Source organism: Limulus polyphemus, unplaced genomic scaffold (genome assembly GCF_000517525.1).
Source record: "Limulus polyphemus unplaced genomic scaffold, Limulus_polyphemus-2.1.2 Scaffold2475, whole genome shotgun sequence".
Lineage (NCBI taxonomy): Eukaryota > Metazoa > Arthropoda > Merostomata > Xiphosura > Limulidae > Limulus > Limulus polyphemus.
The window spans coordinates 115,899-130,782 of record NW_013668085.1 but is presented as its reverse complement, the minus strand read 5'-3'; the positions used below and the strand labels follow the sequence as shown (position 1 = coordinate 130,782).

The 14,884-nt window shown below is 35.0% G+C and overlaps 1 protein-coding gene across 1 annotated transcript in view; it reads left to right on the top strand.

Annotated features, from left to right (window-relative positions):
- LOC106467066 (chitin biosynthesis protein CHS5-like) overlaps positions 1 to 14,884 on the top strand; it is a 50,125-nt gene that overhangs the window by 26,494 nt on the left and 8,747 nt on the right. Inside the window, exon 3 of the mRNA XM_013927380.1 lies at positions 13,973 to 14,196. Within this exon, the coding sequence (XP_013782834.1) occupies positions 13,973 to 14,196 (224 nt within the window). The remainder of the gene's footprint in view (positions 1 to 13,972; positions 14,197 to 14,884) is intronic.

The following is a 14,884-nucleotide window of genomic DNA, read 5'->3' as shown; positions in this document are numbered from 1 at the left end:
TTTATGGAAAGATATTGTTGAATACATTGTGTATCGTTAATATTTTATGGAAAGATATTGTTGAATACATTATGTATCGTAAATATTTTATGGAAAGATATTGTTGAATACAGTATGTATCGTTAATATTTTATGGAAAGATATTGTTGAATACACTATGTATCGTTAATATTTTATGGAAAGGTATTGTTGAATACATTATGTATCGTTAATATTTTATGGAAATATATTGTTGAATACATTATGTATCTTTAATATTTTATGGAAAGGTATTGTTGAATACATTATGTATCGTTAATATTTTATGGAAATGCCATATTTCATGATTCTCTGGAGAATATTGTTAAAAATGAAAAATAAACATTTAAATTACAAAACTTGGTAATCATGTAGATTTGATTGTCTGGTTTGAGTTGGTTTTGCTGGATACGATTGAAATAAAACTCTTTTTAAATAAAATATTATATATAAGTATGTCAATAGACATAATACCAACCTAAAGGTTTCTAAAGCCGTAATCTTTCCTTTTGTGCGAGAACCTGTTTCACTCTAGATTTGTAAGGACTAGTGACTTTAATTATAAGAATATTTCACGTTTGAATTGTAACTGATCTGAGTAAGATGTTATGTTTCACTCTAGATTTGTAAGGACTAGTGACTTTAATGATAAGAACATTTTACGTTTGAGTTGTAACTGATCTGAGTAAGATGTTAATGTAATAGAATAATATCAAAAGTACTCACGTTACTACAGTGAATAAGACCAGTGATCTTGAGACTAATCGCAAAATCTATAAATACATTTATATCTAATAACGCCTTTGAAATTCATTCTTCGCAACAACTCAAGAATTATAGCCTAATTGGTGTGTTTTATTATAGTCAAGAGCTGTAGCCTAATTGGTGTGTTCTTATGATAGCCAAGAGATGTAGCCTAATTGATGTGTTTTATAATAGTGAAGAGCTGTAGCCTAACTGGTGTGTTTTATGATAGCCAGGGGCTATAGCCTAACTGGTGTGCTTTATTGTGGCCAAGAACTGTAGCCTAATTGGTGTGTTTTATTATAGCCAAGAGCTGTAGCCTAATTGATGTGTGTTACGATAGCCAAGAGCTGTAGCCTAATTGGTGTGTTTTATTGTGGCCAAGAGCTGTAGTCTAATTGGTGTGTTTTATGGTGGCCAAGAGCTGTAGCCTAATTGGTGTGTTTTATGATAGCCAAGAGCTGTAGCCTAATTGGTGTGCTTTATTGTGGCCAAGAGTTGTAGCCTATTTGGTGTGCTTTATGATAGTCAAGAGCTGTAGCCTAATTGATGTGTTTTATAATAGCCAAGAGCTCTAGCCTAATTGATGTGTTTTATAATAGCCAAGAGCTCTAGCCTAATTGATGTGTTTTATGATAGTCAAGAGCTGTAGCCTAATTGATGTGTTTTATGATAGCCAAGAGCTGTAGCCTAATTGATGTGTTTTATGATAGTCAAGAGCTGTAGCCTAATTGGTGTGCTTTATGATAGCCAAGAGCTGTAGCCTAATTGATGTGCTTTATGATAGCCAAGAGCTGTAGCCTAATTGATGTGTTTTATGATAGTCAAGAGCTGTAGCCTATAATCCGCCCTCCCTAGTTCTGAACTAGAGCCATTTAGCAGCACACCCCATTTACGCTAAGGGATTTTCTGTCATTCTTATAACGCACCCACGGCTTGAAGAGCGGGAAATACTTTGCAGTATCGCATGGTTTCCATACTTATAGAGATCTACTTCATGGGCAACCCAAACCTGGTGGTTAGGGCGCTCATCTCGCAATCTGCGTGTCTTGAGTTCGAATCTTCCTCAACAAACATGCTCGCCCTTTCAGCCGTGGTAACGTTATATTGTAGCAGTCAATCCCTCTATTTGTTGGCAAAAGAGTAGCCCAAAAGTTGGCGGTGGGTGATGTTGAATAGCCGTCTTCTCTCTAGTCTATCACTGCTACATTAGGGGCGGATAGCCCTCGAATAGCAAAGCGCGAAATTCAAAACAAACAATCACTGCCAACCCGCGGCCTTTACCATAAGTACTTCGTGATTTAATTATTTAACAAATTACTACAGGAACCGTGACAGTTGTAACAGAGGAAAACAAAATATATATTACAACGTTGTTCGTCAGTCTCTTGTTTCAAATTTAATTTCAAAATTGATTGTTTTTTAAAACGAACGATATTCCAAACGCAGTAATTAACTTTAGAAAACATTAAAAGAATGTGACGACTGACGAGCTTTAGTTTAAAGTACTTGAATAATTGGAATTTACAAAAAGTTTCTGGCCACTTAATAAAGTTATTTTCTGTATTTTTCGAAGAAGGGGAAAAGAAAAACGCCTAGAATAGCTTCGTTTTGCTATTATAAAGTAGAAGCTCGTGCACCTTGTAAAAAAATCAGTAAGACTTCCTCTGAAGAAACCACTAACCTAGCTGCATTACTGTGTCCTTGAGATTTAATCTGATCGGAATTTTTCTGTACTAACAGCAGTAAAGGAGGCTGAAGAAGAAAAAAAAACCCCGGATGTTGAATAAGGGAACGATTATTGTGCTTCCTGAGGCAAGTGTTAATCTGATTTCGTTTGCTTTGTTTGGCAAAACCTTATGATATTTTCCCCATGATGTGGCGCAGTTTGTCACGTCGACATGCAACACGAACAGAGAAACGGACTTTTAACACATCAAAGATAAAAACCCTCATTAATCTCCGAGAATCATTACGAAAACGAACGATAAATTAGTTTCAACTTGAAACTTGTGACTGGAACAGTAAGATTAGAATGTAGTATCAGATACGTGATGCTGTAACAATGACTTTAGAACGTAGTATCAGATACGTGATACTGTATCAGTGACTTTAGAACGTGTTATTATACGCGTGAAACTGTAACAGTAGCTTTAGAACGTAGTACCAGACACGTGGTACTGCAATAATGACTTTAGAACGTATTGTCATATACTTGATGCTGTAACAGTAGTTTTAGAACGTAGTACCAGATAAGTGATACTGTAATAGTGACTTTAGAACGTATTGTCGTATACTTGATGCTGTAACAATGACTTTAGAACGTAGTATCAGATACGTGATACTGTATCAGTGACTTTAGAACGTGTTATTATACACGTAAAACTGTATCAGTAGCTTTAGAACATAGTATCAGATAAGTGATATTGTAATAGTGACTTTAGAACGTGTTATTATACACGTGATACTGTAATAGTGACTTTAGAACGTATTGTCAGATAGTTAAATTTACTAAAATGTTTTTCTCCCAAAACTTGATAAACAGAGGATTCCTTTATCTTACTGTTTGGAAAATAAAACATTCAATTACAATTAACACTAACTTCGAGTTGATAATTTTAGGTAAAACACGCTGGTGTAAAATAAAACTGTTGAAACGTTAGTTTTTGCACGAGATCGCCAATAACTCATAACGACATATGGATTTTTACATTTTGAAACAAAAATCTGATGTTGTCTGTTCTCTATTGTTAGCCGATCTTTTGTTACCACAACAACGATTGTTGTTTATGTGAAAGCCTTTCAGAAGCTGGCGAAGCATGATATAATTAATTATATTGGTAACAACTGGCTTATATCAAATCGTGTTCCAACCACTACTGTGTTCGTTGTGTCCCAGCCGCCTGATGAGCTCTGGATTGAACGAAACGCTTCGTCGGTAATTAATTTGACGAATACAGTATGGTTGGAATACTATTATTATACACTCTTCTAATTCTTGAAAATCACTAAGATACTAGGTGAAGAACGTACTGTTTAAAAATATAATAGGCTTAACATAATGTCCTATTACAAATATAATAAATAAGATGTTTCCTTGTTTGAGATGATATAACATTACACTTTTAGGGTAGATAATAACAGAATTAAATCAGCTGGTTATCAATATAAGTAACTGCTGAAATAACTTTCACTCACACCAGAGCTATATTTTATAACAGTTGAAGTACAAGTCTGTTGGTTTGGTCGTTAAAGAAAGAGCTACGAGTCCTGACATTGGAAATACAAGTCTGTTGGTTTGGTCGTTAAAGAAAGAGCTACGAGTCCTGACATTGGAAATACAAGTCTGTAATTTGGGTCTTTAAGGAAAGAACTACGGGTCCTTATGTTTGTTTGTTCGTCTGTTTTGTTGAATTTTTGCACAACATTACTCGAGAGCTATCTGCGCTAGCTGTCCCTAAGTTTAAAGAGATTTTCTATAGAGAAGGCTTGGTTTAAACGTCGACATTCGGCGAAATATTGGAAACCGGCTACGATTAAAATTGTTACAAAAATACAGAGGAATGTGTAAAATAATATATTACAGTTAACTTGTTTTATAACAATTAGATGTAAGGCAACTAGTAAACACTACCCGCCGCCAACTCTTGAGCCACTCTTTTACCAACTAATAGTGGGATTCACCGTCAAATTATAACATTCCCCACTCTATCCATTTGGCTGAAAGGGCGACCGTGTTCGTGACGGGTTTCGATCTCACGACCCGCAGATTACGAGTAGAAATCCCTATAACCAACAGACTATGCCAGGTTCCTATTGGTCCTTACAATTGAATTATCTCTAACCACCTGCCCATCCAAGGCTCCTATTGGTTTTTACTGTGGAATTATCCCTAACCACCTGCCCATGCAAGGCTCCTATTGGTTCTTACTGTTGAATTATCCCTAACCAACTGTCCATGCAAGGCTCCTATTGGTTCTTACTGTTGAATTATCCCTAACCACCTGTCCATGCAAGGCTCCTATTGGTTCTTACTGTTGAATTATCCCTAACCACCGGGCCTTGCAATTTTAGGGTTGCAAACTGGGAACAGAGTAACTAGTGGCCTCCTAGTGGCACAATGGTCAGTCTGAAGGCTTATAACGCTTAAAACCAGGTTTCAATACTTGTGGTGGACACAGCACGAATAACCCATTGTGTAGCTTTCAACTTAATAACTAACAACCTTGCCACCTAGCGGTAACTGTGGAAACAGCATAAAGAGTAAAAAGTAAATAACAATAGCGTTCTTTATATAATATTTTATGGATCGGAAATTAGCTCATTCTTAACCCTAAAAGATCATTAATCAAACGCATTAGGAAAATATTGTCAAAAGACTTACTTTATTATTGATTTAACGCTTTGACTCGTAACGTAGGTTTATCTTCTTGTAATCTAAATGATAATTACTTCAAAAATGAAATAAATGTACGAAACAAAAAACTCCACGTGAGAAAGGTGAGCTCCAAAATATAATATACATTTATATAAACCATTATTTGATAAAATATAATATACATTTATATAAACCATTATTTGATAAAATATAACATACATTTATATAAACCATTATTTGGTAAAAGTGTATATGTGTGTATATACCATTATTTGATAAAATATAATATACATTTATATAAACCATTATTTGATAAAATATAATATACATTTATATAAACCATTATTTGATAAAATATAATATACATATATATAAACCATTATTTGATAAAATATAACCCATTATTTGATAAAATATAATTTATATAAATGTATATTATATTTTATCAAATAATGGTTTATATAAATGTAATATACATTTATATAAACCATTATTTGATAAAAATACATATATGCTAGCTGACGTACTCGTTCAGTGCGCGCGGAAAATACTAGAATCAGATCCGAGCTCGGACCTGGCCCCCATGTCACTCGCAGTGGGAGGGTGTGTGTGTGCTTAAAGGTACATACCAGGTTTGGTGACAATCGGTTCAGCAGATCGCCAGTTATAAGCGATACGTACACACACACTTTTACCAAATAATCATTTATATAAATGTATATTATATTTTATCAAATAGTGGTTTATATAAATGTATATTATATTTTATCAAATAATGGTTTATATAAATGTATTATATTTTATCAAATAATGGTTTATATAAATGTATGTTATACTCTCTTCTTTTTTTTTTCAAAGTTGCTTAACCACGTATAATAATATATAGATGAAAAGATGAAATAGATAACTTTGAGTCTGAGCTTTGAGAAAGTTTCTTAATCCGAGCACATTGTTCAGTAGGCCACGTCCAGCACTTTTGGCACATTGAATTTTATTATCCATTTTTTCATTTAATTGACAACTCAATATTTCGCTTTACAGCTTTTTAAATTGATCAAGCTTTGTACTATCAGTTACGGTTTGTGTTTCAGTGAAACGCTATTGAAGAAACTGTAAAGCGAAACGTTGAGTATTCAATTAAGTTAAAAAAATCGAATTTAAGGTTATAAGGTCGTTTGTTATTGGACTTTCAATATTGTTTAATGACAGCATTGTTGTCTGTTTCGAGAGTATTAATAATATAGAAATGTCTCTGTTTTGTAGTGTCAAAATAGCTGGTTACATGTTTGACTGGAGAACAAGCTTTAAATAACATATATAAAGTTTAATTGGTACGATATACTATTAATCTTATAGTTATGTTAATATTTTCAAGCACAAAGTTGCACACTAGGGTGGGTTGTACACCGCAGGGACAGAATTTCGAATTTTAGCGTTATGAGTCTCCAAGTGTACCGCTGAGTCACGTAGGGTTAATTAATATTGTAGTCAAGCGCAAAGCTGCACAATGGGCTATCTGTGTCTTACCCATCAGGAAAAAATCCCCGAATTTTAGCGTTATGAGTCTCCAATTTTATCGTCAAGTCAGCTAGGGGCAGCTATTATCAGTATTTCACTCTTATTTCCAGGTCATTTAACGCACTTTTTAAAAAAACTCGACAGACAATAAAACACACACGTACGCTTTTCTAAAAAAAAAACAAAAAAAGAGAAAGATTTAAAATACAAAATATCCGTTCGATAAGAATCGACCACACATAGAACCTATAGAGCGAGAACACAGTTCTCAAAAGCTACACACTCCTTTGTAAATACTTGAACTTTGAAAAAGCCACAACAGGCTAGAGGATCAAAGTTTAGTCGACTGTCAGAAGTAAATTATAACAAAATGTTAGTGTAACTAAATATTTTGTACATCGTCCCTGCCTTCGTAAAAAAGTCAATATGACCAGAAGTAAAAGTATTATTTTTTACAACACATACAAAAGTAATAAAACTGGGGATTCATTAATAAATAACATGTTGATTACAGCTCACAAAGTCTGAGGTTTGAGCCGCGCCATGTTACTGTATGTACACTTGGCAATGTTAGTAATTGTGTCAGTCATTCTTTCTGCCCAGTTAAAAGTATCCATGTAGATGGCTGGTGATATTGACTGCCTGCTCTCTTTTTTGGCCAGCAGTTCGACATTTGGGATGGCCATACCTAAATTTTATGGTTTCTGACCAGGTTATTCATCTCATATTTTGTCAGGCTTAATATCCCAATGGGTATTTATTATGGTTGTCCTTAGCTGGTCAGGCTTATCTGAATTTAACTGAAATATGTTTTATTTAAAACCCATATACGACTCTCTGTGATCTTTACCTTCTAGCTACAAAAATATAAACACATTATTAAATGCACAAATTTACAAAGATACAGAATTGCTGCTATTGCCATCTATTGAGAAAATATGTAGGAATTTATTCTGCAGAATTAATTATGACAAATAGTATAAAACAGGTTGTCTCGTCCTCTCACTGATTATAAAGGCCGAGTGTGGCTCAGAGGTTAGCGTGTCCGGCTGTGAAACTGAGGTTCCATGATTCGGGTTCTTAGCTTAGCACTTTAGGGTCATGGGTGGGTTATAAGAGTTACGGTCAAAGTCACAAGAGAAACCCAAAAGTTGGTGGTGTTAACTAGCTGTTTTTCCTCTTCAAAATTAGGGTTTCAGAGCGCAGATTGTCCTCAAGTAGCTTTACGCAAAATCGAACAAACGAACACTGGCTACAGGAATGTTTTGAAGAAGAACAACAATGGAGACAAAGTCATATTATTATATATCAGTGATTTTGTTGATGATTGGTTCTGATGTTTCCATCAGTCAATATCATCTATACTTGATATGGGAAAATATGAGAAAAGTCCAATTTATCCCTCAACTACCGCCTAGTTGTTATACTGTTCACGACCAGTTGGGTCTACATATTGCATCGTATTGATTTTCTTTCCCCTTTTACAACACCCAATATAAATAACCCACTAAAAAAGGGGTGAAAATAGGCTCATTTTCTATATAAGATACACAGAGGAACCCGAATTAGTGAAATAATAATGGTATTTTTGTTTAGATTTCTTGTAATTGTTTTGCTTATGTATTACTGTGGGCTCAAGAAGTAACAGAAAGTTCTGGAAACGCAAAAAAAAAATGAAAAAAGTGTTTGTTAAAGCGTAAAGCTGTACAGCAGGTATCGGCGCTGTGCTCACCGCAGAGATAGAACTCAAGTTTAGCCTTATACTTCACAAAGCTTACTGATAAGGCATCTCCAAAAGAAGTGATACAATGTTTAATACCGCTTTTAGTAAGAAATAATCGTCTGCACACAAAGAAAGCAACACTTTGTTTAATTAACATCGCTTTTGGTAAGAAATAATCGTCTGCAGACAAAAAAAACACGTTGTTTAATTAACATCGCTTTTGGTAATAAATAATCGTCTGCACACAAAAAAACACGTTGTTTAATTAACATCGCTTTTGGTAATAAATAATCGTCTGCACACAAAAAAACATTATTTAATTAACATCGCTTTTGGTAATAAATAATCGTCTGCACACAAAAAAAACACGTTGTTTAATTAACATCGCTTTTAGTAAGAAATAATCGTCTGCACACACAAAAAAACACGTTGTTTAATTAATACCGCTTTTAGTAAGAAATAATCGTCTACACACAAAAAAAAACGCGTTGTTTAATTAACATCGCTTTTAGTAAGAAATATTCGTCTATACACACAAAAAAACACGTTGTTTAATTAACGCCACTTTTAGCAAGAAATAACTGTCTGCGCGAAAAAAGCAACACGTTGTTTAATTAACGTGACTTTTAGGAAGAATTAATATTCTGCACACACAAAAAAGTGACAGAAAACAATGACCGTTATGTACATGCAACATATATGAACGACAAGAAAGGAACCATAATGGTGCGGGACCATACTTATGTTACAGTAAAAAAAAATAAATCACGATTGGACTATTAGTCTCGGAAGAATCCCGTTTGTTTCGAGACAGTTTCGTATTTCCCAAAATGGCTGTTGGCAGGCTGTTTCCTGATAAAGATTTGTACATGGTAAAAGGCTTTTTCCTGGGCACGCTATTAGAATATTTTTGGTTTATTTTTTATTTTTTTTCTATTTAGTTGAGAAATCTAGCAAAAAAAAAAATACTGTCCATTACCGTGATAGAATGTTGAATCAAATACACTAAAACAACAATGCACGTGACTTTTATGTTAAATTGTAGGTCATCTAGTGTAAGAATGAAAATACTAATTTGTTTTTGGTTTTTTTTCTGTTTTATGGATTTTGAGTTTTTTCTTCATTTTGCGATTCATTTCGTTGTTATTGTTTTGAAAGAAGAGTAAACCGAAACGAACTAATTTTCAAAACACTGACACAATTCTTCTGTACTTCTTGTTATTCTCTTCAAACTACTTAAGGTCAAGAAAACAGCTGGACAAAAACTAAGTAAAGTTGTAAATCAACTAATCTGAAACTTGATGAAGAAGTAAATTGTTGTTCTTATCGTTGTTTAAAAACTGAAAAAATAAAAATGGCGAACGAAAATAAGTTTTATTTCTTTCTTTTTTTTTTCAATTACATAGGTTTTCTTGGAGACTTTTGTGACTCTAGAATCAGCCTGAGGAAATAATCTGATAAAACTGTTACATCGAGATGGGAGTGTCCGTAAAAATTCTATAGTTTTTAAATGTTCATTTCATGTATAAAATTTTGTGATTAACATAAACTGAAAACAAGATAACTTCAGCACGAGGTCTGTGGCTAACATAAACTGAAAACAATACAACTTCAGAACGAGGACAGTAATGCTTCGATTCAAATAGGTAACTTATATATATGTGTTCTTTTCACGAATTAAAAATTCCCAAGAAGTAAGAATGCCTTCTACTACTAGGTGGCGCTACGGTCAAAATTAAATCACTAGTGAGGTAAAAAAAAGTGCTAGTGTATCTTAGATTTATCTATTTTAAGTCAGAAAATTTTCACAAAATAATAGCTATAAATTTAAGCTTTTGTAAAGTTATGACAGTTTTGTAAACTACAAGTCATTTTTCAGAAAAACTTTCCAAGCTCACTTGTTCAGTTCTTCGTTAGACACAAGAAAGAGCGATCCATTTAATAAAATGAGATTCCAATTACGTTATCTTTAGGGTTAAGAAAATGAGTTCGTTCTTTAGTCTTATCTGTGACCGATAGAACTTGTAACAGTTCCAAGAAGGAGCGATTAAGTTGTAATCTTTTCAAATCTTTTCGTCACTAACAAGAATCTTAATCTATTTTATCGATAATGAAAGCCAGTTTAAAAAACGTTAAAGCTACTATCACATCCATGTCTTCCAAAACGATAATATTGGAACAACTGGACCTTCAAAGAACGTTGTTAGAAAAACTGCATTAGTTAAATTATTGGTACGTACCTCGGTAATATTCAAATATCTGAGTTAGGGGCAGTGCATTTAGTCTGCGTTTCATTTTCTTTAGAATAATATTCTCACTGAATTAAAATAAATAATTTCGAGAGAGCGTGTGGAACATTCGATAGACAAAGAATATCCAACCAGAGCACGTTTGAACAATTGATAGATCAAGCATATCCAATCAGAGCGTGTTGAAACAATCGATAGATTACGTATGTCCAATCATTTAATTCATAACTAGTCGCCAAGTAAACTATTTTTTGGTGACTTAAAGAGTCACGGGCTGCTTGACAGTAACCTAAATTTTAGGTTTAGCCTAAATGTCTAATGTGGTGACTGCACACGGTGTCGTTGATGTTTTAGTCGATATCGTTATATTGTTCTTCGAAACCTTTGGTAATTTTCCATTTTTCGTAAATGTAAACACAATTCTGTTGCTCTCTACTTATTCATTTTTTTACTAATTAATATCGAATTTTTGGTTTCATTAACTCGCGCTAGAACACCCACTAGATTTATTAAGTAAGACAATCAGCGAATGTGTTGATCTTCGTGGTGTACTGCAGCATAGTGAAGTGTAACATTGGAGAACACTTTAATATGATAGTATTAGGCCTACTCTTTCGGTAGTATTAATATTACTCACTTACTCTTGGTTTCAGTAAGTAAAATATTAATTTGAGATCAAGTTTAAGAATACGTCCCGAAGGTATGCTGTTATAATCATTACACATGAGCCTTGCTGGCTTGGCATGGCCTGGAGGCTAGGGTGCTAGGCTCTCAATCTGCAGGTCACAGGATCGAACTCCGTCACCAAACATGCTTGTTCTTTCGGCCATTGGAGTATTATAATGTGGCAGTAAATCCCACTATTCGTCGGTAAAGAGTTGCCCAAGAGTTGGCGGTCGGTGGTGTTTACTAGCTGCCTTGCCGCTAGCCTATCATTTCTAAGTTAGGGACAACTAGCGCGGATACCTTTCGAGTGGCTTTAAGTGAATTTCAACAAGCAAATTCAATTACCATGCAACATGCGACGCGGCCCGAAAGGAGTTTCATTACATTTAGAAATTATTTTAACAAACTTATTAATATTTATTTCTGAATGTAATGAAGCTCCATTCGGGCCGCGTAGAAAGTAGGAAAGTGGGTTTGTCACAGATACAAACGATCACATCACTGTCAACTGTTCATGTGAAGAACTGTGTTCACATTTTGCCCCCCCCCCCCAGTGGCACAGCGATATGTTTACGAACTTACAACGCTAGAAACCGGTTTTCGATACTCATGGTGGGCTGAGCACAGATAGCCCATTTTGTAGCTTTCTGCTTAATCACAAACAAGCATTCCCATTTTAGTGAGACGTACGATTAAACAGGAAAAAAATCAAGATAACAGTGATTGGTGTGTTGGACTGTGGACCTCAGGAACCATGGTTCCCGTCCTGTTATCGCCAAAACAAAATCGCACTCCTTACTTTGTGGTCGTGAGTGCGTTACAAGAGTAATAGTCAAATCCCACTCTTCGGTCTAACACCTATGCTCCACGCAGGTAGGAAAAGAAAAACTTTCGACTGTACAAAAATGTAGGATTTACACAATAATCCATTGGCTATCTGTGGTGGCATGGAGGAGATTTACACGATAATCCCTCGGCTATCTGTGGTGGCCTGGAGGAGATTTACATAGTAATCCCTTGGTTATCTGTGGTGGCTGGAGGAGATTTACATAATAATCCCTTGGTTATCTGTGGTGGCATGGAGGAGATTTACACGATAATCCCTCGGCTATCTGTGGTGGCCTGGAGTAGATTTACATGATAATCCCTCGGCTATCTGTGGTGGCCTGAAGGGACTTGGCATATTTTGATTGCTAAGGCGTTCGTCTCTCAATATGAGAGTTGTTTATTCGAATACCATCACCGAACATGCCCGCCCTTTCAGCTGTGGAGGCGTTATATCACGGTCAATCCCACTTTTCGTTTCTAAAAGAGTAGCCCAAGAGATGGCGATGGGTGATGTTAACTAGCTGGCTCTTTTCCCTTTAATCTATCACTTCTCAATTAGAAATAGATAGCGCAGATAACCCTCGAGTGGCCACGCGAAGTTAAACAAACAAATAGTTTACGGCTGTTTCTCAAACACAATAATGTAGTTATTTAGGTTTTCTGTTTGGTTTCCTATTTATCTGCTCTCCAAAAAAAGCTGAAAATAACCAAACATAATTATAAACATTACATGACTTTCGAATACCTTTATCAGTTTGAGTTAATTTTCATATATTAGTCTATAGATTGTAGAATATTTAACTATTTTCAAGTCTTTTGGTGGTTTCGTTATTGTCTATTTTTCAAGACAAATTTAGGAACAGTTTATATGTTTTAGCTCCAAATAAGTTGATAAAAACCTAGACATTCAATATTACAACTGTTTGAAACCTTATGATTTGATTGTCAGCGTATGTGGTTAAAATCTATAATTCTAAACAAGAATATCAAAATGTGAATGTGTAAATCAGTATCATGTTAGGGGTTAATTATCAAGTGTAAATGATTGTTAAGGGTTTAAAAAAAGAATACATAAGCGGAAGTATGTAAAAGATAAAGCAATGCATTCCGCTGAGTGAAATGAATCTACCAGCATAGGTGTTTAACTTACTGCAATATTCCTCAGTCTTCGAGCATGTGAGCGCGATGGTTTCATTAATGGAAACGTTGGTGTATAAAGATTCGGCTGCGAAGTTGTAAAAGGAGTGATACAAACAGTTTTCATCTGATGTAGGCCTAGTGTGGGAACGTAACATTCATGTACGTATAAAATGATAAGAACGGTTTTCATCTTATGTAGGCCTAATGCAGAAACGTAACGTTCAAGAAAGTGTGGAAGGATATGATTTTCATTTGATGTAGGCCTAGGACGGAAACGTAACGTTGATGAAAGTATAGAAGGATACGAACGGTTTTCATTTGGTGTAGGCCTAGTGCGGAAACGTAACGTTCAAGTGAGTATAGAAGGATACAAACGGTTTTCATTTAGGCCTAGGACGGAAACGTAACGTTCAAGTGAGTATAGAAGGATACAAACGGTTTTCATTTAGGCCTAGTGCGGAAACGTAACGTTCAAGTGAGTATAGAAGGATACAAACGGTTTTCATTTAGGCCTAGTGCGGAAACGTAACGTTTAAGAAAGTATAGAAGGAAACAAACGGTTTTCATCTTATGTAGGTCTAGTGCAGAAACGTAACGTTCAAGAAAGTATAGAAGGATACAAACGATTTTCATTTGATGTAGGCCTAGTGCGAAAACGTAACGTTTAAGAAAGTATAGAAGGAAACAAACGGTTTTCATCTTATGTAGGCCTAATGCAGAAACGTAACATTCAAGAAAGTATAGAAGGATACAAACGGTTTTCATTTGATGTAGGCCAAGTGCGGAAACGTAACGTTGAAGTAAGTATAGAAGGATACGAAAATTTTTCATCTCATATAGGCATAGTGCGGAAACGTAACATTCAAGAAAGTATGGAAGGATACGAACGGATTTCATTTGATGTAGACCTAGCGCGTAAACGTAACGTTCAAGTGAGTATAGAAGGATACAAACGGTTTTCATTTAGGCCTAGTGCGGAAACGTAACGTTTAAGAAAGTATAGAAGGATACAAACAGTTTTCATCTCATGTAGGCCTAGTGCGGAAACGAAACGTTCAAGAAAGTATAGAAGAATACGAACGGTTTTCATATGATCTAGGCCAAGTGCGGAAACGTAACGTTGAAGTAAGTATAGAAGGATACGAAAAGTTTTCATCTCATATAGGCATAGTGCGGAAACGTAACATTCAAGAAAGTATGGAAGGATACGAACGGTTTCATTTGGTGTAGGCCTAGAGCGGAAACGTAACGTTGATGAAAGTATAGAAGGATACGAACGGATTTCATTTGATGTAGGCCTAATGCAGAAACGTAACGTTCAAGAAAGTATAGAAGGATACAAACGGTTTTCATTTAGGCCTAGTGCGGAAACGTAACGTCTAAGAAAGTATAGAAGGATACAAACGGTTTTCATCTCATGTAGGCCTAATGCAGAAACATAACGTTCAAGAAAATATAGAAGGATACAAATGGTTTTCATCTCATGTAGGCCTAATGCAGAAACGTAACGTTCAAGAAAGTATAGAAGGATACAAACGGTTTTCATCTCATGTAGGCCTAATGCAGAAACGTAACGTTTAAGAAAATACAGAAGGATACAAACGGTTTTCATCTCATGTA